Source organism: Patagioenas fasciata, chromosome 2 (genome assembly GCF_037038585.1).
Source record: "Patagioenas fasciata isolate bPatFas1 chromosome 2, bPatFas1.hap1, whole genome shotgun sequence".
NCBI lineage: Eukaryota > Metazoa > Chordata > Aves > Columbiformes > Columbidae > Patagioenas > Patagioenas fasciata.
The window spans coordinates 70,199,895-70,225,830 of NC_092521.1; the positions used below are offsets into that span (position 1 = coordinate 70,199,895).

Below are 25,936 nucleotides of genomic sequence, written 5' to 3' on the forward strand. Positions count from 1 at the left end.
TTTTGGTGGCGCTGTCTTACCTGAACTTTCAGTCCTCATTGGCAATTTTCGACCTTTTTCAATTTTTGTCCCTCTGATTTGTTTTAATTTGGAGGGAACAGAGTAAAAGCATGAAGTACCATTTAGTGTCATTAAGAATGAGGGCCCAAAGAAAAGGATTAGGGGAGCAAATTTTTAAACAAATTTCCTACCATAAAGTATAAATAATTTTTATGTTCTTAGGGGGAAGAGCCCGGCACAGGCCGAATTGTGTTACTTGAACAAAGCTAAATGGCTAGAAATGTATGGTGTAGATATGCATGTAGTTAAGGTAAGATCCATGTTAAACTTTATTTTATGAATGTGGGGTCAGAACATTGAATGGAGATGCAGTCTCATGCCAAACATGACTTGGGGACTTTCCCTTAATTTAATAGACTGCCAGTTAACATAAATGTTTAATTACTGTTCAAGTACTGACAGAAAAAAAGAAAAAAAAAAGACAATAGAACAAACACAGAAACACCTTTCCTCCCCCTTCCCCAGCTCATCTTTGGTCCAACACCTCTCCTCCCTTCCCTTCCTCCTAGTGTCAACTCCCCCTGTTTTTTCTGTGGGTTACACTCAGTCCCTCCCAAGGCAGCCAACAAGTTTGGGGTCATCTGCACGACAGTATCTTTGTGCCACATCCAGCTTCTCACTCATTTTCCTCAGCTGGCCAGTGCTTCTTACTGCCCCTCTGCTGCTACAGGGGTCACCCATGAGTCACCGTCCCCCCAGGGCCATCCCTGCCTTGGTACAGGTTCTCTGCAGGCTGCAGTCCCTCAGGGCTGTCCCTACCCTGGTGTGAGGCACCCATGGGCCATGGCCACTCAGGTCTGTCCCTGTCATGCTGTGGGTCAGTCCCTCAGAGGTGTCTCTGTAGTGGCATGGCGTGCCCGTGGATCATAGTCCCTCAGAAGAACCTCTTCCTGCAGGGAAAGGCTTCGCCCAAGCATATGTCTCCAGCCACATCCCCACAGTGTCCCTTTCCACATGCCTTTACCCATGTCCCTCGAATTTCTCCTTCTGTGTCTCCTTCCCCTGGCAGCTCCTGCTTGCTCTGAAACACACATGAGCCAAAGTGTGGGCTCCACTGGCTGTGGTGTTGGTGTGGGGCCATTCCTTGGGCATCAGAGCTATCTGGGACAGCACACGGCCTCCTCCCACACAGGGCACACTGCACTCTCCTTTTGCCAAAACCTGCCAGTTTGCACCCAATACAGATGCGTATTCTGCTCTGTTATGTTAAAAAAATATGCAAACCTTATTGTTTAGTTTAAAACCCATGGATTTCGATGTACTACTGTACTGTAAGTCTTACACTCATAATGGCACATTGATTATTTGATTCTGTGCTTGCTTGCAGGGAAGAGACGGTTGTGAATACGCTCTTGGACTGACGCCAACAGGCATATTGATCTTTGAAGGAGCCAACAAAATAGGCTTATTCTTTTGGTAATATGTTTTTGCATTATATGTCTTTCTGATAAAATGCTGAAATCTTTCTCCTTTACATAATGGGGTCTTAATTACATTTTGTCCTGTAGATTGAATCAACAAGGTTAAATCTGAAGGTAAATTAGCATGGTTAGAAGTACCACTCGAATGTGAAATATTTGTTGAAGAATAGTCACATTTCCAGGAAATCTTACTTTTATTATGATTCCTGAAGTGCTTCAGTGTTGCAGATCACTCATACATTTTGGAGGGTTCTCTTAGATTACAAAATATTATTTTTCCCTTAATTTTCTTTTTTCTTCTTGTGTTTAGGCCTAAAATCACAAAAATGGACTTTAAAAAGAGCAAGCTAACACTTGTGGTTGTAGAAGATGATGAGCAGGTAACTTTCTTCCCTTACTTGAGCCTGATCCAACAAAGCGTGCTGTGTGCTCAGGCTGGTAAGAACACGTAGGAGGCTCAGCACACTGTTGGCCCAGGCTGTATTTCTCCTACCAAGGACAGTAACTAATATCTTGCATGCCAACTTCCAAAGCTTTTGTTTCTGCATTTAGGGCAGAGAGCAAGAGCACACATTTGTTTTCCGGTTAGACAGTGCCAAAACGTGCAAACATTTGTGGAAGTGCGCGGTGGAGCACCATGCTTTCTTCAGATTGCGAGCCCCAGCAAATAGTAAATCTAGTAGATCCGACTTCATAAGGCTGGGATCACGCTTCAGATTCAGGTATTTAGTGAAGTAATAGCAATATATTTGTGTTTATGCAAAGGGGCAAGTACAGCATCCAGCAAAAGGTAGTAGTTAACTTTGTTTATTTCTGTATTTTAAGTGGACGGACAGAGTATCAGGCAACACATGGGACAAGGTTACGCAGAACTAGTACATTTGAAAGAAGACCCAGCAAGCGATATCCTTCTCGAAGGCATTCGACTTTTAAGGGTAAGTGTTTGTACACGTGTTTACTGAACCGGTCATGCAGGTGTCCTGTGACCTCATACAAATGTCTTATTACAACCATAAAATCTGTACCACAGTATAAAAAGAAAAACATGTCAGACCACCTAAAAAGTCAGAATATATGTGAGGATTTTTCTCCAAAGTCAGTCTCTGTTGTTAATTTCTACCATTTTTAATCTCTGTCTACACTTAATTCTTCCTTCTGCATCTGTGGAAAGAAGGTACCTATGGTTTCTTTTGGTGCTCAGTTGAGGAGGGAAGAAAAGTTGCAGCAAACTCACTGAGGAAAAACACATAATATTTTCTTTGAAAAAGTGCATTTTTCATGTAAAGTGTGACAATGTCCAAAAGTCTTGCTGACTTTCTTATCTAGCCAGACAGTTTTAGGGTTATTGAGCAGTCTCATTACACAGTTACTGCTGCTTTGCTCACTGTAATGGTGTGTTATTCACCTATCCAGACTCTGACCTTAACCAGCTTTCTCTGGGAGTTGAAATGTGCTGAATTTGAATGGAATGACAAGGAATTGATTTCCCTTGTGGTTTTGTCGTTTGTCCTTCAAGACTTAAGCTAAGTTTTTTATTCCTTGTAGAAGAACCTAGCAAGGAACACTGCAAGACAATCCTTTCTAAATTCTATATTACTTGAGACTGGAGGTGTAGTTGCTGTGTGGAACAGGGTGAGCTCTCATTCCCTTAGGATGTCTTTGCACTCTTTTGCATTCCTAGAATAAAAACCTCAGTTCCATGAAAACTCCTTGTGGTATTACAGACACACTTTTATTTCTCATGTACAATGAAGGGAGAACGGTAGCAAGCATTCGTGCTTTCTAGAGGCTGTAACACTTTCCCCACCCCATTCCTTAGTACATGTCAGTTTTTATGGAAATGCAAATTAATTAAATTTGTAAGATACTGTTATGTGATATGAGAGTCAATTATAATATACAGTAAGTGGGCATGATTTTGTGAGTGGAAGAATAGATTATTTTAATTTTATTTTTTACAGTAACAGGATCTGTCAGACCTGCAGGTTATACCTTATGTCTCAGCACTTCTGTACTTTTGTATATGAGATGGAGGGAGAAGAAAGTGTGACTTATGCTTGATTTGGTTCTCTGTGCATAGCAGACAGGCAGAACTGCTGTCATACCCAGATTATCTCCCTCCAGGGAGCTCAACAGCATAATTGTTCAGTTAATGCAAAAACTCCCTGTAGATTATTGTCTTGCATGCATCTCTTGGCCATTAAGACCTATACCTTGTTGCAACCTACAAGCATTGGATGCTGTCCTAGCTCAGTCTCTTTGAGACCTCTACAGTGTCTCATTAAGCTTGTCATCCACTTTCTGCATTCAGCAGAGACTTGGATTTTCAGCTGTGTCACTCAGCAGTTTTTCAGTGCTCTTGAAAAATATGCTGTTTGTCAGGAAAAATAAATTATAGATCCCAGTTATTCAGCTACCGCCTTCACCGTTCTTTCCAGCCTGTCCAAAGCACAAGGCAAGACCTTGTTGCTCAAGGTTGCTCAGAACCTTGCTGTATTCCCAGTTGATGGGATTTTTGGCCACCATCATTCACTGTAATAACATACAGACCATTACCAACTTCAGGAATACTCTGGTTTCTGTAAGATGCAAAATTGCTTTGAGAGTTAGCTTCTGATTTCCAAGGTATTGACATGGTAGCTACAGCAAGGTGAGAAGAGTGGTACTTTGGTTGTGCAGAGCTCACTCTGCCAAAAGTCCTGATTTTGTGACATCCGGGAAGAATACTTTTGTCTGCTGTCATCTTTGATGGGCTTTGACTTGCAGAAATGGGGAGTTTCTTGTCTGTCTCATAGTTTATGGACTTACAAAGGAATGCTAGAAAGCACAGGGCTGCTCTTGTGATCCTGATGCATTTGGACAAATACATCTGTGTAAGAATTCACGTAAGCTGTAGTGTAACATCGAATCACAGTAGCTGCAAAATTATGGATATTTCAGATGTCTGAAGGTTTTTTCACCTATCTTAAGGTTGTTTTTTGTTTTTTATTTTTAAGCAAACAATCCTGTGAAAGCAGCACAATTGTGGTAAGTGACTGCATAAGTTCTCTCTACCTCTCAGTTGCTCTTGTCAGGCAAAAGGGATTCTGAAGATCATTTCTGCATCAGGATTTGTTCACAAAAATTCCCAAGTGTGGGAGAATTGCTTTGGCATCTCTCATTACGCAGTACCAGATTCTTCTTGGGGACTGCATATGAGACTTCAAGTGCTTCCATTTCTTTTTCTCTTTTTGTGTTTGAGATCAGACTGAAGTAAAGCATATTTCCTTCTGCTCGTTGCTATTATGCGAACTTATATTATTTGTTCGTGTTCCATAAATGTAAAATGAAGAAAATAATTCACCCCTTCTTTCTTGCACCCTAATTGCTCTGGTGTGTATCTCAAATAAAATATCAATATCCTTGAGAGTATGAATTTTACTTCGCTGTAATACTTCCCTGAAGAGTGGAATGCTAAACTATAGGTAATTGTGACAGATACACTGGTTCCATAAAAGCTATTTTTTTTCTCCCTCAGTGCTAAAACTACTCCTGAAGTCCATAACTTCCAGGTAAGAGCGTAACAGCTGTTGAGGAGAATATTGCCATTTTCTTCTGTATTGGTAAATATTTTTGCTCTCTGTAATTAGTACAGCTGTTTTGCTTTTTGCTCACCTTTCCTTATTCTGAGGTGAGTTTCTCTGAGGTCTTTCAGAAATAAGCAGCATCACACTAGGAATTAAGGAGAAAGTGGAGGGACTCCTCTCTTTCTTCCCCTGTGATCTTGGATGCTCTGCAATCCGAATACGCTCCATTTGCCACCCCCCTGCCCTGACTTTCCCATCCCAGGTTAAAGCCTTTGGGACTGTGAATATGATGGGCCCCAGGAGACTGCTCTGTGAGCAATGCTTTTTTCTAGAGCAGCATCTCACATTGGATGATCTGTGACAAGAAGTTCAAAGCTACAATTATCTTCCCCATCACAACACTTAAGGAGTTCATTGCTGGTCAAATGTGGTAGGGTTTTGTTTGTTTGTTTTGTTTTTAATAAAAGGAAAAAGCTCCTTTATACACTTGAGGGAAAAGCCTTACCCAGTTTTCATCTGTGATATTAGCAATTAGTGCTACTGAGAGAGCAATCTGTGCTTTCATCCAAGCTGCATGTGTGCATGAAAACTTAGTCTTAACACTTGTTTTTGTTAAAAGTCTCAGTAGTGATTTTGTTTCCATGTTTCTTCTCAAGATGACGTGCATATGAGAGAGAAATGCTGTCACCAAAGACAGGTGACCTTTTGAAGACTGCTATTATAATAGTAACCTTTCTCACTCTACACCTTTGATTAAAGCTGACATTCTTTCGATGTGCTCTCTATGAGAAGCACTAGATGTGCCAGTTTGTCTCTCAGAAAAGCAATTTTCTTTGCATTTTCCCATCAGTGTGTCCTAACAAGCAAGTTCCTCACCAAGAGGTCTCATGTATATGCTAAATGGCATGGGAGAACGTCTGAAACAGTGGGGTTTCTAGGGCTCACAGGGAACATGTTTCTCATGGCCCCAGAAAAACAAAAAGTTAATAGGGAATTTTTATATTATTTCATTAACCACCTTCAATGTTTTCACTTCCAGCCACAGTATCATCCTAATATACATCCGGCTCAGCCACACTGGCATCCACATACACCTGTGAACGTAAGGTAAGCAGTCTTCATGAAAAAGATGATTACTTCTTTCTTTACCTTAATATTTTGGCTTGGAGCTTTGGTGGATGTATTGAGTGATGTTATGCGCATGAAGAGCAAACATAAGTTAGAAATATGTGATGTAGAGGCAGTATTAAGTAACTTCTATTTGGAATATCTTAATCTCCTAGGTGAAAATTTTTTTCAAGTGACTTTTAATTCAGAATTTGAAATACAACTTTAGTGTATTATCTATAGGAAGTCTGTTGGATGGGGAAGACACTCAGTAGCTTCAATAAAACTAATGGCAATTTGATCAGTATTTAATCTCTTAAGACGAAGAAACTCATTTTAGGGTACAGTTATGAGTTAACAGATTCGTGCATTGCAGCACTTTTTCATATTTTGTGGAAATGATTATGGAAAAATAACATGTACACACAACAGTGTATCAGTTGCTTTACAGGTAATTAGCATTAGTGAAGTTGTAACATTGAGTTTTTGAGAACTGTTCCACAAAAATATATCCGTATGTGCTATTGTGCTGTCTTCTTGTATAGTATTTTTTAACGAGTAATGAGAGAAATTGAGTGAAAAGTAATTTTGGAGGAAGTTCAGTCTAAGTTAGAACCGGCATGGTGGAATGCACAGTGGAGGCACACACCTGCTGGTGGATATGTGTCTGTGCATGTACATGTGATAAAACTCACCTGCTATTTTATCTTAATAAAAAGTAACCTTTTTTAGGTTACTCATTTTTTTAGACAAATAATTACTGTCTTGTCTGAAACATACCAATATCCTAATTTTCGTTCCTGTTCATCTCACATTTTTATCTCTATATTCTTAGATCAAAATAGGTAGACTGCATTCTTAGCGTAGACAGGCTCTGGAGATGAGGCTGAGATTGGTCTGAGTTTGAGCCTGAGAATGCAGGAAAAAGGCAAATATGTTCTAAGAAATACGTACTAGGCAGAGAAGCAGACATACTTATTGTCATCTCAAAATTCCTAGCATGCAGCAGTAAAGCAGATACTAAACTTATTCTAGAAACAGCGACTGTTTAAATTGGATAATTAACTTTGGCTGTACTTCATGTTCAAGATTCTTCCTCTTTTTAGGGTTTATTAGTCCATTCGTGTGTGTGTGTGATTTAAAATGCACAATTTCACATTACAAAAAAGTGGCTGCCAAGAAAGGTTAATGATTTTATAAATAATTTGAGGTTTGGCTGAAATTTTTCTAAAGATTTCTTCACTTATGTTAAATAAATAGTCAAATAGTTCACCCTGGAGCAGAGTGATACTGAAATAAGCACAGTAATGTATTGTAATGTGTGTAGACAACCTCCCCTTTCAGCCTCTCTGCTACCTGGGCAAACATTAAGGTCAGTGAAATATGAACAGTGGCTTTTTTTTTATAGCCAGGCTTGTAAATCTTAAAAACATACTTAAAAGCTCAGTCATGCAAGTTCAGTAGGAAAGGTGCTTAGAATTTTTGTCCCAGTCAGGTAGCAGTCACAATGGAGGAGCTGGATTTTTAACATCTTGGATAGGCTGATTTGATAAACCACAGGTGCATAAAATTCTTTCTGCTGGGCATCTGAAATGGGCCAAGGGCTGAAATGAAACTACTTGTGCAATACCTGTTATATATGGGGCTTTTTTTTAATCTTTTATTAAATAATATGTGGGATTGAGTCTCAGTCTTGTTAGTAAAATCAGTGAAATTATTTGTTTGCTGTTCACTTAATGTTCAGTCATCTCAGAAAATTCATTCCAATTAACGGTTGTCATTCTATAACTTCAAAGTATCTAAAAAAAAAAAGAGGTAAAGTCTAAACCTGCCTATATTTCTGCTAGCATAAAAAAAAAAAATGCCAAAATAAAAAGTGCAGCTTCAGTTTGGTAATAAGGAATCTTGAGTATTGTGGGTTCCTGTATAGTGTTCAGAATTTTTATTTATTTATTACTCTCCCTGCAATGGTTCAGGAGATACTGTAGGAGTGGTTGACATTAGTATCTCTAAGCAGCAAGAAATAATGAACAAGTAAGGAAAAAAACCCCCTCTTAGTACTTTTGCAAGTTTCACTACATAGTCACCAAGAAATACCTGTACTAGCTGTAAGCTCTAGGTGTTCGTCTCAACAAAATGTGACTCTGTAACTTACAGGCTGCTTCAGTGTAATCTGCTGCACCACTGCTGAAGGAACAGCAATACTTACAGAAGAGTAGTTTTCATTCTTAACAGGATTGGCTTTCTTAATTTTTCAGGCCTTAGGGATGCATTTTCATGAGCTCAACTTTTTATATGATCCAGTTTATTTTACTTGTTTTACTTGTTTGTTGTCCACGTTTAGTTTGCCCATGGCCTGCTCCTCCCTCCCCACTGTCCCTCTGGGATTTGGGAGCATTGATGCAGGACACTTGTCTACAACACTTGAAAACAGAGAGGGTTTTTCATGACTGAGCTCTGACTCAAAGGCTTTTGAAATCAGACAAAAGATTCCCAACTGCTTCAGTGGCTTCTGCATCAGACCTGTAGATCTGCCACCATTTCCTTCCCTGACTGATAGCTGTCCTTCACACCATATGCATGCTCAGCACTTGCTGTATGAACTCATGTTACTGTGTAGCTCTCATAAGTTTGCTTCCATCTCTCACTAACCAATAACTGTACAAATGGTACAGGCCACCCTATCATGATGACAGGCCATATTGGAAACCCCCCACAAGTGGAGAGGACAGCAATTTACGCTATATCCAGGAGCAGAACCAGAAGAATTTAGGAGGAGTCCAAAGTATGCTGTACCAAGATAAACTCATGACGACCCTCTGAAAAGCAGTCATCTTCATTTCACCTGCCATCTTAGACGATCATTGCATTCCATGGTCCTTGTCTGTCTGCAGTATGTGTACTGTGCATAAAGTGTGTGTCTTTGTATGTACATCCATCCTGGTTTAGTGTTCGTGGACATTCTTGGGAAAAGTATTTTCCATATCTTTGTAAAAAATCTTGAAAAACTTCTTGTGAAAGCTGGTAAGAATTTTCAGTACACCGAGACCAGAAATATTTCTGAGGATTTACATTCTACCATACTTTTGAACCTGTGACCCTCTGCCTGCTGTTGAAGATCAGCCATTTGTGCCTTAGTTATTTTTACTATCTTGTTTCTTTTGAGTCAAATTAACAGATGAAGATGAAACTTCGTTTTTTAGTTGACATGCAAATAGGAGATTGGAGGGAGGAAAAACAGAATTCACACTGGCAATCAAAGTGGCTTGTGGACAACCAGCAAAGGGAGCCTACCGAATTAGTCATAGGTTGGGTGTCATTTGTTTTTAATTTTTGCGTTCTGCAGCAAAAATAGAGGTGCTTGCATAACTTCAAAAACAAATATAGGGAAAGAACACTATCGTAAACTTCATGGAGTTTGTGTGTTTCTTTTTTGACTTACTGATTATATGGATAGCATCCCCTGAAACCATACCTGCTGCTATAAAGGCAAGAATGTTAAAAACGAATCCTTGCTAACAGGGTGCTGCTGTCATCTTATTTTTAATGTGATTATGGAAGTGAACTATACAATCGCATAAAACTACCTGCTGATAGCTTTTCTCTGAGTGGATTCAAAAACAGCTCGTGATCGGTATATGACAAGATGAGGACAATCCAGTGAAATAGCTCTATTTTTTTAAGTTAGACGTTTGCAAAGTTGAATGTATATTTTACAAACCTAGGTCTTTGAATAGGCTTGGCTGATATTTTGATCACTTGTCGATTTATTTTTTTTTTAGACTGGAAATCATAGTGCCATCTTCATTCATGCATTTGTTTTAATTAGGACTTAGATCTGTGGTCTCTCCTAAGTTGTTGGAATGAATGAATCTTCATTTGAGATATTTTTAAAATGAAGTCATTTTTAACTTGATTTTGATAAATATACATTTATAAACAGCTATAACCATGAATTTTTTCAGAGCAAATTTGATAGTGTATAACTTTTTGTGAAATATATTTGTTTACAAATGTTATCTTTTAATATTTGTTTTGATCTTTCCTGTTTGTGCTAAGTACAAATAAAAATTTTCAATCTTCTTAATTCTGGTTATGATGCATTGTTTATTTTTGAAAGTTTTTGGGGGAGGGTGTGTAGGTATGGTACACCTTGTACCTGTTTTGCCCTGAAATCCCTGATGCTGTGCTGGATCAACATCTTCAGTGCAGTCTGTAGAGGGGGGAAAACAATAAAGCAGGTGTGCACTGCGATGTGAAAATGCCAGAGTAAGCCTAAGGTTGGTAATCGCAGAGGCTGACTTCAGCTTCCCCAGGCTAATCTTCCTCTGTGTCAGCAGCATTTTATTTGGGAAAGGAAGAAAGAAACTTAGTTGGAGCTGTTGCAACAAGAACCTAGTTAAAGTGCTACTCTGAATGCCCTCTGGAAGAGGATTTTTTTGGATAGTCGCGTTGAAGTGGAACATCGTTGCTTCACGATTCACACACCCAAGTTCATAACACAGCATCGTTCTTGTCACACAACTTCATGGGCTTCTGTGTGGTCCGTTGTCAGTGTTCCTCCTCATCGTATGTTGTCATCTGTGGTTTGGATTATTGCTGAAGGTGCACTGAACGTGAGGGATCTCCCTGAGCGGTCTCCAGAAAAGACAGCACAAGGCGTAACCAGTCCTTAAATGTTGAAATGCCTCGTACAGGAGCACACAGGTGAAGAACAACCTGGGGGATTTGCGTGTTCTGCAGTTTGTGTGTGTCACCTGAAGGGAAGCACTTGTCATTCTGCTTCACTGGAGAAGCAGCTCATGCATTCTGTGCTCCCCTTCCACTTTTTCACCCCACATCCTCCGTGCTGTCTGCAGAAATCAGCAGTCACCAAGCAATCAGATAGGTAAGAAGAGATCAATTTCTCTGTTCTTTCTTGCTCTAGTCTTAGTTGGCTTCTTGCAGCAAATGGACTGGGGTGCAGTTGGGAAAAGAGAATGTTTCTACCTCTTTCCTCTCTGACCCTGGCATTGCTCTGACCCACTTGTGCAGATTATGTTATCTGAACAAAGATGGATACGGATACCCCTGCACTAGGTAGTATAAATAAGTTACTTGAAATTTAAAAGTGAATTTGGGGCTGAGGGGCATCCTAAAATTAGCACACTCATTACTTACAAAGTATTGTTTTTAACAAGTGACTAATACGGACCTTGTGATGTCAGGAATACTATTTTGTCTTTGAAGCAACACAAAACACTGCACATGAAAACCAAATTACATGGGTAGAGGGGAGAGAGGAAGAAGGTAGAAAATTCTTGGTTAATTCAGCTGTTAAATATAGTAGCGTCTTTTGTTTAAAAGTAAAATATTGGGAAAGCTCTGACAATATAAATCTATACTACATCCTAGGTTCATGCTGCTACAGGAAGCCACTGGTAGTTTGTAGGAACACAAACTCAATACAGGGACTTCAATAGCCCTAGCGTGTGAGTGTTTGTATGTTGTGTTGAGTTATTTTAACTAGGAGTTCCTCATGAGGAAATGCCACATGATTTCTACCAGAGAGCATGCTATGCAGTCATTTTAGATACAGAGAAATTAACACATTTTGGATGTGTTCTAACTATACAGGGAAGTTTAAAAAAAGTCCTTGCAAACTATCTGAAGGAGATACCACCTTCTGAATCCACATGAAGCACATTTACTGGGATACCTCTTGAATGGTGTGTGAAAAATTTCCCCACCCTGTTCTAAAGCCTGTTAATCGTGCAAGTCTAAAATCTTCTTTTTGCAAGTCCAGCATACACTTAGAAACTCTTCTGTAATCTGATTACAGATGACAAACACTATCATCATCTTAGGGGGATGAGGACTGGTGTCTGTGAGTATGGTGTTAAGGATCTGAGAAATTACACTGATCTGAAGTCCTGCTTGTAACTGGCTTCATTGTTCCACACGCAGGAGAATTGCTTGATACATCTTGGCTGAGGCTATTCTTCGAACCTTTTCTGTGCATACCTTCCTGTGGTGTTTAATAAAGCTGGAAACCAGCTCTTCCCCAGCAGAGCTCAGGCCTGGCCTTCCATTCTGTGTATTCTGATTTACAGTGGGGTTACTTTTGTTCTGTAATAAGTCTGTAATCCTGTGTCCTCTCCCCCAGGAACTGGTGGGCTGATGGAAAAGCTGGCGATACCACATCTGTAACTTGGGCTGAAATATATCACTCTTCAGCCCCAGCTGGGCCCTGGCATGCAAACTAGTGACTAATATTGAATACTGAAGCATGATACTGAAATACAATGAAATACAATGCTGAAAGCATTGGCACTTCCGGTAAATTGTCTTAGTGTGGGCTTTTTCTATATACTTTCATTTTCAGCTATTTTTCTCTTGCTGATGTGAGTCACAGGCAAAGTGAACAAAAGGATCAGGGTTTGTAATGCATTTCCAAAGCTGGGAATCAGGGGTTTACACACTTAAGGAAAAGAATCGACAGACCCTTTTATCAGTGAACCCATAAGCGAATTGACCAAAAAGAGGATTGCTTTCTTACATTGTGGATGGGAACAAAGCATATATTATGGCTTTGTGATGCAAAACATCATTTTTTTCCTTCCTTCTGGATGAGTGTTGCAGAAGACATCTCTTCAGCCTGCAAGAGAAAAAGTGTTAGAGCTTGCAAGTAATTTTGAAAATGGAACTTCAGCAAGGAATGAGTTGGGGAGCATCTTAAGACAGGGAAAAAAATGAAATGGAGTATATCACTTGCTTCTCGGTCATCGAAGTTGGCTAGATGGAGCCCTCTGAGGGTGAGGAGGAGACAGTAGAGTGCCGCCATCTTCTATTTTCAGAGGAGATTTTTCACCAGTCATTCCAGTTTGTGTATCGAACAGGCAGGCTACTACTACCTAGTTGGAAGAAGAGAAGTTTCAATGCATTCCATCTAACCTGACACACAAGATCTCTGCAAAGACTGTTGATGATGAGTAGTTTTCCTTGTACTTTGCAAAGGAGAATTAAGGAAAGCCGACTTGTAGGGGAACGCTGTCACTACAACATTGCTGATGGTAGCCAAAGACACTGGCCAAGCCAGAGTTGCTACATACCAGCTGGCACTAATGGACATAAAATAGGAACTGTATTTTTTGCAGTTGGTCTCAGACTGTGTGTGTTGTGCTTTGAAAAGGGACAGATCCACCAGGAAACTCTCTTCTTTTGGTAAGACGCTGCTAGCCAAGAATCTCCTTTGAGAACCAGCTTGAACTCACACTCTGCTCATCAAGCCTCTGTGCCGTAACCCAACTTGTGCTACAGTGTAAGGATCGAGATTTCATACCATTTCAGGATAATTACTTTTTCCTACTTTACATTCAGACTGGAAATTATTGGAAAACGATAGTGCTGTTAGATGTGCTCCCAAGTTTAAGTGCTGAAGGACCTGCAGGAAAATCAGTCCTCCTTTCTCAGCTGGCAGCAGGCACATGGATCCTAATTTTGGACAAAAACAATACTCCTTGAAGTAGATAAGAAAAAAAAATGATGTAAAGGGACATGGTTGAGTGCTAGACTTAGGTTATGGTTGGACTTGATGATCTTGAGGGTCTCTTCCAACCAAAATGATTCTATTACTACATCTTTGTCTCTTGCATTACAAGAATACATTGCAAAGCAGTGTGTGATAATAATGAAGGCCTTGTTCAGCTTCCCTTGTTTTCCATGTACTGTTGTACCTTGAAGTGACTGGCCAGATGGGCTTCCTTTCTGAGTTCATGTGCTGTTGCCCTTGTTGCCACTGCATCACAAAAAGAAAAAAAAACAAGCAGATAAAACTTGATTCAGCTGGAGTTCCTCCCTTGCTATGAGTCACCTCCAATAATAAAGCTTCTGCAAACTAAATGCTGTTCTCAACTACTTACTAATGACTGTTTCCTGACTGTCCTTTAAAGCAAAGCAACTTGTTTTCAAACAGTTGGTTTCAGAAACAGTAATCTGAATTTTGCTGAAAAATTCACAAATCAAGCTTCTCTTTGCACTGTCCAATGCATGTATTAGTAGGCCACTGCAGAAAATGCAAGCATGTCTGTAAAAACGTGCATATTGCTTTTAATTTCAGCTTGTAATAACCTTCACTTTTGAACTAGAGGGAAACGTCATGTTTAAAAAAACTACAGAGTCTCCCATCCAACTTTCGTAAAGATGCTGATTTTTTTTTTTTCAGATAGAGCCTTGGCAGACGCGGTACAGGGGCAAGATTGGTGGAGTTGGGAGGTTCCACCAGCCTGATACCTTAGACTAAATGTTACTTCTTTGTTTTATATTTCTGGACTAATGGCTTTCTCTTGCCTCTGTAGGACTACTTCTTTTGGTTTGATGGTATCTTATTTTCCATGATCTGTGGCATGTATATTTTCAGAAGAAATCCAGTTCATTTTCTCTCTGACAGAAGCAGCATTCATGATGACATCGCATTTTCTGAGAACTGAGGAAAATTCCGATTTAAAAATAAAATAAATATTGGGCTGAGACTATTGGGGAACCAGTGGAAATGCTCCTGGGCTTCCATTTTCAAATTACCACCACCGTTACATTTCCACTTTTGATTAGTTTTTGTACTTTCTGTCTTCTAAGTTTGTAAAGTACTTGGTTTTCCTTTCCTTTTTCCTATTCCTCTTTCTTGTCGTAGTATGACCTTTGGCTTCAAACTATGAAACAGTAAAACCTCCAAGAATAGATGTTTCAAATATGAACAGTTCAGAAAACCTGTAGTTCTAGGCTTAGCAATGTCATATGTTGAAAGATTTTAAAAACCATTTATTTTATTTTTTTTAAATGAGGCAATGAAAAACATCTTTTACTTCCTGCATTCTGAAGATGAAAGAAGTAGCCACACCCAATTAGTAGTAGGAGTTAATGATATGGTACAATTTAAACTTCAGTTTAGAAGCTAATTCCACCCCCTCCCCACCCCCCCAACAACAACTAAACGCATAACAATCTGTGCTGGAATTATAATTGCAACAGTTGACCTGCCATTACAAATTTCTGCAACTTTGAGATCCTTAGAGAAGTAGAAATACTAAACATTACTACATCTCTAGTGCCTTCTAAATTATATAATGATGTAGCAATGAACTCACTAGCTAAACAGATGACAAAGTAGCTGTATTCCTTTTTTCACCTCCAGGGGCCAAGGAACTGTGAGGCCTTGGTGGTGTCTGTCCCTGAGCTGAGTCTTTCTCATCAGTAGGAGCTCAGAAAAGAAAATGGGCCAGGGACACAAAAAGCTCAAGTAGATGGTTTAGGAGTAGCAGAGTTTTACAGTGGAACATGTAATGGGAGGAACTGGAAAAGGACAAGCAGTGAAGTCTACTATACCTTTAAGATCATCAAGTCCAAGCATAACCTAACTCTAGCACTAAACCATGTCCCTGAGAACCTCGTCTATACATCTTTTAAGCACCTCCAGGGATGGTGACTCCCCAGGACAGCCTGTTCCAATGCTTCAGAATCCTTTCTATGAAGAAATTTTTCCTGATGTCCAATCTGAACCTTCCTTGGCACAACTTGAGGAAAGAGGCAAGGGAACTTTTAGACTTCAGTGTCTGTGTCTTCAGCACCTGGAGCTCACTGAATTGATAAACAAGGCCAATTTGAAGCAAGTCTTCAAGGAACTTGAATGTAAAACTGCTTCTGTACGAAAATTTTGAGCCCAGGAGGGCTCTGTTTGTTATCATTGATTTTCAGGTTCTACTGTTTTATTTAATGTGTCTCTCTCATTTGCAATTTCTGACTTTAAAAAGAAGTGTGAAAATTGTTTCTTGCTGTAAGTCAGATGAGTTGCCCAAGTGTTGCAGTGAGAACAGAGATAGGACAGGTTGCAAGTTTGTAAATAAGAAAGCCCTTGCTGTGTTAAGTGATTGATTTTGTTGTAGTTCTACCTGTTAATATTGTCCTCTGAGCAACTAAGTGAAAAATTCTATCTTATTACTTGCTGTACATTGTACCTGTTCAGTGGCTTTACTGGTAACATGTCAAAAGGGCAAAAATCTATAACCTAAACTGAAGTCATTTTTGTAGCAATGTTGTCAGGTATGTTCATGCTGGACTTTAAAGTGACAGCAAATTACTGTACATTCAGAAGACGATATATTTCTTTGTAAGGCATTTGCAACTTTCAGAATCTGCATACTTTAGAAGTATGAAACTTCTACAGTTTGATTAATTTATTGAAAAACTTTTTTTTTCAAGGAATTCCAGCTTTTTTAGGGACAGAGATGGAAAGGAGGTTTTGTAAGACAGGAGCATGTTGTTAAGGGAAGCCAAATCCAGTGGACTGGCTTTAAGTCAAAAGTGATTTAACCTTCCTAATCTGCTAGAAGTGAGGCTGCTGCAGTTCCTGTTTTTGAGACCAACCTGTAGAGATGCTGAGTGTGTATTTCAGAGATGTAAACACACGTACAGTCAGCCATGCAGAGCCTTTACCAGCACCCACAGATACAAACAGCAGCACACAAATGTGGGACAGCACAGAGAGCTGAGAAGATGCCCTCAACTGCAGTGATCAGGGCTTGACCAGCCAAGCATGCCTACCAGCAGCTTGCCTACATGTGGCTCGTCCCTTTTCTCCCCCTTCTCTCCATTTTTCCACACTTGTTCTTCCCTGATGCACACAGATTCTCCCGGTCCCTTCCTCTGTCTCCTCTCACCCATGCTTTTTCCCCACATTGCTTGCCTTTTTGCTAAGTCTGGACTCAAATTTCCCAAGGCTACCTAGGTAGTTTGGACCTTATGTGATATTACTGATATGGTTTCCTGGGAAGTGCTGGCTTTGCAAGGTTGTCCTCACCAAAAAGTCCCCAATACTCCCCTTCAGTGCTCTGTGAAGTTGGGTCATTTCTCATGTAGCTCTGCCATAACTACCTGCGAAATCTGGCAATCCTTTGGGGCACGCTTTGTAAAGTTTGTTAGCCGCTTACACTTTCCTCTGTTAAGTGCAGCAATTTATTCTGTCACATCCCATGGTTTCTCATGTCCCCCTTTCAGCCTGGAGAAGAAGAGACTAAGAGGAGACCTCATCGCGGTCTATAGCGATGGGGAGAAGAATGAGGAGGCAGGTGCTGAATTCCTCTCTTTAGTGACCAGTGACAGAACCCGAGGGAATGGCAGGAAGATGTGCCAGGGGAGGTTTAGGTTGGTCATTAGCAAAAGGTTCTTCACCCAGAGGGTGGTGGAGCACTAGAACAGGCTCCCCAGGGAGGTGTCACGGACCCAAGCCTGACAGTGTTCAAGAAGAGACTGGACAACACCCTCAGACACATGGTGTGAACTGGGGGGGTTGTCATATGCAGGGACAGGAGTTGGACTCGATGATCCTTGTGGGTCCCTTCCAACTCAGGACATTCTATGATTCTCTGTTAGCTAAGCCTGTGCCACCTTCTCTGTCTGCAGGCTTTGTCAGGGGTGTCATACTGAGGAAGGGAGAGCAGGACAGGGATGTGCTTAGCGTGGAGGGCTTGAGTTGTTTAATGAGTTAAGTGGTAGAAATGGCTGCAGCTGGTTAGCAACCGAAGATCAGCTGCAGGCTGTCTTGGAGACCTAAGTTCTTCACTTGTTTTTGCTCCTATTTTAGACCTGAGTTAGCTTGCTTGGATTAGCCACTCAAGTTGTTTTGTTTCCCAAGGACAGGCATACGTTGTCTGCCTGTGACTGAATGGGGAAGGCAGCACTGACTTGGGGGAGGATTTAATCTGTCTTAGAAAATTTTGTGTCTGCTTTTCAGCATTTTTCTCATTTGCAAGGACATCTGGAACAATGAAAAATTTTGACAGGTGATTAAATATCATTAGCTATCATTATCATTAATTAAAACTATTTGTAAATGAAGAAAAGCAAGTTTAGTTCCCCAGTGGGCATATTCTGCATTACAGTTTTGCAAGGCAGTATTTTTTTAACAATCTTTATGTAGATAAGGTGAAATCTGTGAGGACAATGGCTTTGTCGAGTCATGATTTGTTTCTTGGTATTTTATTAAAACATGCTTTGCTGCAGGCTCTTTTCTTCTCATGGAGAATTCCAGATTACTCTGCTTCGAAAGTTAGCTCCACCTCTTATAATGCAGGAAGCTGCTGCATATACTTTTATCTCCTACAGGAGAAATTTTCCCCGCTCCCATCACGATTTCTGAACCACTTGCCCATCATCATTTGCTCCTTCCTTCCAAGGCTGATTTGTCTGTCTGGGAGAAGGCTGCTGGCTGCCTGCTCTGCTTTCGGAGGTGTCCCTAGGAAGGGATGGGTACTGCTGATCATCCCTATCAGCGGGGAGAGAAATCTGCAACACACCTTCCCAGGCCTTCCCTCAAGGAGGCAAATGGACCAGCTCTCTTGTGGTGTCAGGGCAGAGCATGGAAGTGTAACAGTGCTGTCAGCTTTAGTTAGACTTCTCAAAGTTTGGTTAGCCAGTTCCGGCCGGCAAAGAGGTCATGTTTACTTAATGCTGGTAAAGTAAAAACAGCATAAGTTCGTTTTCAGTCATCCCAATCCTCCTTGCCTTAGGAACACTCATTGGTTTTGTGTGTCTCAGTCCTTGCATGAAAAAAAATGAAGCTTCATCCTCTCTCTTTTCTAAGCAGTTCTCCTGCCATGGTCTGTGTTCCCTTCTTGTTTAGTGCTGAGTCCTCTAAAAGTCTTTTGCATCAACCCAGTGGTTCTGACCATTAGTTGATACTCACACAGAACACCACCTTCTTCCTACCGCCTGTTTCCTCTTCATTCCCCTCCACAGGGAAATTTCCAGAGTATGCAAAATTCCTAGGCTCTCTGTGCCACTTTATGTGCTCTAGCAACACAAAGGGTGTCTGAGATTCTAAACATGTTTAAAGAAAGTTTGACTAAAAATTCAGTTGGGTTTGTTTGTTGTTCTTTTTAACTACTTTTGAAGCATGAGCAGAGAATAAACTCAAAGTTTGGGGTTTTTATTGTTTTGGGTTTGGTTTTGTTTGTTGTTTGTTTTTGTGTTTGGTTTTGGTTTTGTTTTTTATTGTTTCCAAAGGGAGAGACTAAGCCCAAAACTTGTATGTTTGCCTTAATACAGCTGTTCAGCCTCATCACCTTGGCTACCGCACTGAAGCTTCACACACGTTGTCTGCTTTCTTTAGATTTCTGAGAGTTCTCCATGCGTGCACTTGAATACACATACATGTTAACATACATTTTAACAGTTCCACTGACCGCCATTTGGAAGCACATCTAAAGCACATTTCGATGTCGGGGAAGATATTGTTGGGTGAAACGTCTCTTTTTAGGGAGTGACATGGTTGGGGGAGCCTCCCAACACATTCAGCACAAAGCCTGCAGCACGGGCTGGAGCTGCTGGAGGCCACACAAATCACCATCAGCCTTGGGTTGAGCTGCACATGGCGGAGGATCAAGAGGAGTTGTGGAGATGTTTGTATAAAGTTTGGGGATTTTTAAATATTAGGAAATGGCAGTGGTTTGGTACAGAAGCAGTGTTCAAAGCAAAGAATAGAAGCAGGTGTGATAATTGTTGAAGGTTGTTTATCACAACCAGATCCAGAAGCCTGGGATTCTTTTAAACCACTGTTCAGCTATAGCAGGGAGGGTCTAAGCTCAGTGCAGAGTCATCCAAGAGCCATCACAGTTTGAGCCTGCTTTCTACTATTGCCCCACCAGCCTCCTCAAGAAAGAGAGAGAAGAGAGCCCTGCCATTTGCTCTCCAAGTGTAACTTCAGACAGGTGGGAGAGGACTACAAGAAGAGCGTGGAAGAAGGGGACAAGGACAGGGTGCAGGACTAAGCCTGCTCTGGGACCCAGGTGAAAGATGTTTATGCAGGTCTACATGGTTATGTTCTACAGGAGAATGTGGTTGGCAGCTGGGAGGATGGCACAGAAAAGCGATTACTTTAAAAAAAATCTCTTGTCACTCACAGGTTATAGTAAAATGGGAGGTCCTCTCACACTAGGCCTGTCATGAATGAGAGAAAAATCCTGAACAATTTATGATCTTAGCACATGAAAAAGTTTAGGATGCAGCTCAGGAGGAATGATAGTATGTTTGTTAGTTAGGGGCAACCTGCTTCACAGCTGAGGTTGTGGGGGGTGGAAACCTGACCGGTTTAGGAAAGGATCTGGTATTCTTCAGGATCAGAAGTTGAACGAGTCAATAACTCCAGGCTATTTAGGAAAAAGCAAATGTCAAGTTCAAGTGTGTTAACAGGAATTGATCCTGTAGGACATGGGAAGCAACCCTTCCTCTTTGCAATGCATTTGCAAGGCCTCAACTGGAATGGGATGCCCAGTTCTGAGCGCCACATGTCGGAGGTGAAGCGGGGGACAGTGGGGTGGACAGGAACGGCAAGATGCATCAGATCTGTAGGAAACGTGACCTGTGAGGGATAGCTGAAGAATTCAGGGCTCTTCAGACACTGAAAGGAGATGTGAAGAGCTATTTTCAAAAACACAGGTTTCTGTAGCAACAAATAACTTGTTGACTGTGTCTGTGATGGATTGGAGAGGAAATACCTGGCTTAAAGTGCAGTAAAGTAGACAGGATAAACTAAGAAAGTGTAGGCATGGTGAGACACTGAAATCAATTGCACAGGGAGGTCATGGAGTCTCTGCTAGTGAAGGTGTTGAAGCTTCAGTTCAACCAATCAGTTGGGGTAACATAGGCCTGCTTTGTTTGGTTTTGAGGGGAGAGGTGGATAATTCAGTCTTTTCAAATACCTTTCTGTTCCTCATTTTTCTGTGATCTCCTGAGACTGTTATATGTATGAGTTGTAGGCTAGAGGCATAGTTTGGTAAGGCAGCAAGTGGTTGAAGTACATGAAATGTAAGAATGTAACATTAAAATAGCATTTAAAGCAAAGGATAAAGAGTATAAAATTAGGATAGAGGACTAGTAATGTAAATATATTTTTTTTATTGGAAGAGTAATCAGGAGATACATTTTACTTGCACTGTTCCTCGATATGCTGCCTTTCTCATCGAAACAAAGTAATTGTGTGAGTTTAAGGCTAAAGGCAATCCTAAATGTCTTGTGAACTTTGAGTGGCTTTTCTGAAGGTTCAGGCTCCAGTATCTGAAACCTCAGGAGCGCTTTGCCTGAGGGAGGGACGGAGAGTGAAGAAATGTTTTCTTCCCTTACAAAATAGCCTGTAGGGCCCTGCTTCATTTTCCTTGAAGAACAGGAGTTGGTTGTCTAGGTAGCACCTGGAGCTTGTTGAGAAAACTACGCAGGTAAATAACAGAGGAAAAAGGAAGCATGCAGGACAGCCAATTGACCATTAGAAGGTAAAACAAAGGTGTAACATTGGCATACTAGGAGGGGCAAAAGACAAACACAAGAGAAAGGCTGAAAACTGATACTTGTCCATGCATGTACGTAGTCTGAGAGCATTACTTGATGTCTGGGGAGCATGTATGAAAATGTGGAGGGCTTAGGATACGGTCAGAAATTTGGTTCATTTAAATTAGTGATTTATTTGCATCAGTGGGTTGGGAAGGATATATGAGCACAATCTATTCAGGTAAGCCAGATAGAAACAAGTAATAGAAAAAAAAAATTAATGCAGAAAGATGCGTTGAGGGGAAAAGTCTCAAGTCTCTCAATTTAAGACAGTGGAAGAACAGAAAAATAAGTGAAAAATAGATGTGACATCACTGCCAAATAATGATGCCACCTTGTAGAAACCACAGTAAGATGTCCAATGTGCCTCTAAATTATACAGTAGGGATTACACAGAATAGGGATTTGGACGACTAATGATATTTTTGTTTGGGTGGTGTCAGCTCTTCTAGTAGGTTGGCTCTGGGGCTGCTGCAAGCCCTGTTGTTTATGATTATTCAGTAACTCATCAGTCTAATGGTAAACCTGTACAGAATTCTTAGGAGGGAGGGAGGGATGGTACAGGTACAAAAGTCTTCCTCACCCCAACCCCATACCCATCAGAAGTGCAAGAGCTGACTGACCACTGAGATGAGTTTGCTTCAATATCTGACCATTGCTGTCCTCCTCAGAAGAGTCCAGGAGACCGCGTCCATTTTTCAGATGGGCCAGCTGTTTCAGTGTGGATTTCACTTGGAGTATGCTGTGTGGGCATTGACATCCTGACCTTTCAGTGCACATCTGAACATCAGCTTTGCTGGGCTACCTCTTTAGTTCTTTAGTCTCCCCACATCTGACATCATGTTAGCACTCTTCTCTGGACAGTCAAGAGATAAGTCTTGAGATTTTGGTGCATGTTCAACCTCATGCCAGAGGAGTTTTGGCTTATTCAATTGCTCAGGTCATTCTGATTTTAGCATGGAAGCTACCCATAGCAACATAAGGAATCGATGTAAGGATTTGGTGTGATCTCATTCATTTTGGAAAGACCAGTCAAAAATCTGCTAAGCCAGCCTGCCAGCAGGTGAAATGAATGCAACTCTCAAGCATGTGGGGTTTTGTGTCTTGAAAAAAAAAATATTCAGAGACTAAAAAAAAAAGGATGTGCTGAGGCTAAAGCGCCAAACTGATCTTATTTCCAATAAAGGTTTTAAACTGTGTGAACAAAATCAGTTATCCTCTCAGTCAAAAAATGTCACTTCAATGCAAGGAGCTTGGAAGGAGAATGCAGGAGAGCTGTTACAATTAGTATGCAATCTCATTAGCCTCTACCATTTCCCTCCAGTGGGCACTTTCTTGATATGATTAGAACAGTGAAGATATAGTGCAGTTTCAAAAGACAGACCAGTCCTGGATTATCTGAGCTCACCAAAGCTGTCCCCTGTGGTTCAGACCCCTATTTGTATTGCTTCCTTAAGGCAAATAAGGCATCAGAAGTGCCTTTATTGGCAGTCAATGCTACGTGCCGGGAACCTGCCAAGATTAATACACAGAACGTTCCGCTCCCCACCTCCTGGTTTCAAAAAGTAACCAGCATAAAAGTGTTATTCAATTACTACCCAGTCAGAAACCTCATGTTGTCAGAAGTTGTTACGAAGAAGACAGTGGTTAATGATGTACTGAGTTGCGTGCTTCAGCATATCTTTGGAAATGATACAGATGTGTTTATTTGCAGATGACTGGTTAATTTTGCTTTGAATGAGTAAGTAATCTGCAGACAACATATGTAGCAAGTAGCTAGGTATAATTTATTCATTGTTTCTTTAATTATTCTGTTTGTCTTTATCCCATATTGTCAATTTTTCAGCTACTGTTAGTAATAAAAGCAAACTGAAAACCCATGCAGCTGAAGATACAATTTCATTAGCATTTTTCAAATGGGCAGGGGATTCATCTTTTCTTGGAATGAATTGATTTACTGCAGCTACCGTCTAATGCAATATTATGGAATAAGTTAAAACCTCATAAAAATTTTAAGCACTCCTCTGAGAAAAGCACAGTCAAGTCATTTGCAGCATCCATACAGAGTTATCTCAGTCTTTTTCTAGAAATATCATTTCTAGAAATTCATCACTATTTCAGACAATAAACTGAAACAGCATCAGTTAAAACTATTGAAGGAAAACAACAGTGTCATTTGACACCTCCGAGTTAGAGATGATGAATTAAAATTTCAATGTGTTTCCATTTCTCCTTATGTTGTAGAATGACAACAGTTAATTTACCAGTTAGTTTACCAGCACAGGTATGATTCCTTTTGACAAAGTGCTATTTTGTATGTTGTGACCTGTAAAACACTTTCTTTCCAATGGGATCTTTATCCATTTTTTCCAAAGTCAAGGATTTTTCGTACGGCTATTTGCACCATAAATTTGGAGGCCAGAACTTACTCAGGAATGTAAAGCTATTCTGGGACTGTTCCTTGGTCTGCTCTTCTGACAGTTTCACTTTAAAGGAGTTACTGTTTGCAGCCTGATCACTTCCCTATCGCAGGTGAAGTTGCAAATTCCTGCAGGACAAATTTGGATGCTTTTGAGAGTCATATTCCATAAGTCAGTCAGAATTTGACTCAGTGTAAGAGTCTGGCAGAGATTCTGTAGTGTGTAAAATAAAAATTAATTCTGATATTCAAGTAATGCCAAACAAGCAGAAGCATCCTTTTCCCTCACCTTATGAGTCTCCCGTTAACATAAATCCGTAAAGATTTGGGCCATACCTCATTAAAAACTCTATTTACAAACAGCTATGTATTTTTTTCCTAAGAAAGATTGCACTCTGTCTCTCCAAAAGTACAATTTCTCCTACTGTTTACCTCTATAATTTGAACTGAATTTATTTTGTAGCTATCCCTTGAACAACAGTGATCTGCATCAGTTCAACATTGAGGAGAATGGTGGAGCACCATATACCACAAAAATGCCTGCAAGGCACCACCACCACCACCGTCATCACCACCACCATGCGAATTACGGTGCCCTTGCTCCTGACAGCAAAGACATTGTTTCTGGAGTTCCAAACCCAAACAGTAAGTCCACTGCAGTGAATGGTATCTCAGTGACTGTACTGCTTTCAGATTTGTATCTGGCAAGCAGGCAACAGAAAGGAAAACAGCACGTGTTTCAGTTTTTCTTGAAGAATATGCTTCTTGTTATTATTGTTTAGCTTTGTACCATGTGCAAATGAGACAAGATTTTCAAATTTCTGGCTTTGCTATGGGGTTGCGGGATTTGGTGTTAGATTGGTGTTCCATAGCTGAACAAATACGCAATTAGTTACAGATACTGAGTCTCTGCCACTTGGCAGAGGGTATTTTTTCATTGTTAGAATTTATTTGTATAGTTTCACAAACCTATCCTCTTCTACTGTTGTCTTTTGCCGATCTGCCCAGCTGGCCTTCATCCATCATTGTTTCGATCTGACACTGGCTTTCATGACAGGGCACAAACAGCAGAAATTTTGGAGCACTGGACAAACAGCATCTTGCTCTCCATTTGGGTACCAGGAACAATTCCTGCTCAGCTCCAGATATCCCAACTGGAGTATACTTGCTGAATGAATGAATAAATTTTTGGCATGTAGAAAGAAAAGATTAGGAAAATCTATCTGTTCCTGGTGCAACTTTAGGGATTTTGTGTGTAAGTCTCTGCTGCTAAATCTGTACAGGGCTTTTTAAAGGTACATAGCTCAGCTAAATGTTGGTAAGTTTACACAGGAACATCCCTGTCATTGAGCAATTCTATTTCTTGCTCTCCAAATTTATAATCTCTGCATTCTGCGGTGTGAGAGATGCTGAAGCTATGTAAGAATTTCAGAAGATGGGCAAAACAAGGTATGATCTACTATTTTCCTTGCCTCAAGGGGACAAGAAGTTCTGTGCCCAGTTTTTGCCGTTGTAATTGTAAATCACCCTGAGATAGGCATCCATTATGGAAACTTTCAGCCTGGGCAGTTAATCTGGCAACTTTTAAATTCCTGAAACCAGGATCTTGTAATGGGTGGTGCTGGGTGACCTTGACTGTAGGCTGTTCCACCTCAGCAGTAATGCACAGGCATCTACCTGCACAAATGCTTTTAAAAAGACTATGTTTCATAAACCTAGAAAGGCTTTCTTTCATTTCCTTTCCCAAGGAGAGGGAGCTAACAGTTTTTAGGAGGAAAGCTCAAGAAATGAAGTGCAAGGTGTTCTAGATGCCAAAGGAAGGAGTCTTAAATAGTAATATGAATTGCTTGCTGGAGCTTTCAGTGAAGCTACTCCCTTAGGAGCAACCTCCAAGAGATGTGCTGCCTTTCATTGACTGTACGCTCCAGGCTGGTGTACATTTGAGCTGCGAAGTGCATGGGGCTGGCATGGCACACCACCAGCAGCCATGGAGGCCTGGCTCCTAAACTACC

The 25,936-nt window shown here is 40.6% G+C and overlaps 1 protein-coding gene across 2 annotated transcripts in view; it reads left to right on the forward strand.

Moving 5' to 3' along the window:
• The window catches only part of EPB41L4B (erythrocyte membrane protein band 4.1 like 4B), a 184,578-nt gene that overhangs the window by 82,214 nt on the left and 76,428 nt on the right, over window positions 1-25,936 (forward strand). The window contains exons 8-16 of one of the 2 annotated variants that reach the window (XM_065830950.2): window positions 223-310; window positions 1,388-1,476; window positions 1,792-1,861; window positions 2,034-2,203; window positions 2,307-2,416; window positions 4,478-4,508; window positions 4,999-5,032; window positions 6,087-6,154; window positions 24,388-24,569. In XM_065830950.2, the coding sequence (XP_065687022.1) occupies window positions 223-310; window positions 1,388-1,476; window positions 1,792-1,861; window positions 2,034-2,203; window positions 2,307-2,416; window positions 4,478-4,508; window positions 4,999-5,032; window positions 6,087-6,154; window positions 24,388-24,569 (842 nt within the window). Of the gene's footprint in view, window positions 1-222; window positions 311-1,387; window positions 1,477-1,791; window positions 1,862-2,033; window positions 2,204-2,306; window positions 2,417-4,477; window positions 4,509-4,998; window positions 5,033-6,086; window positions 6,155-8,829; window positions 10,154-24,387; window positions 24,570-25,936 lie in introns of those variants that run through there. The other variant, XM_065830951.2, reaches the window with a different exon arrangement.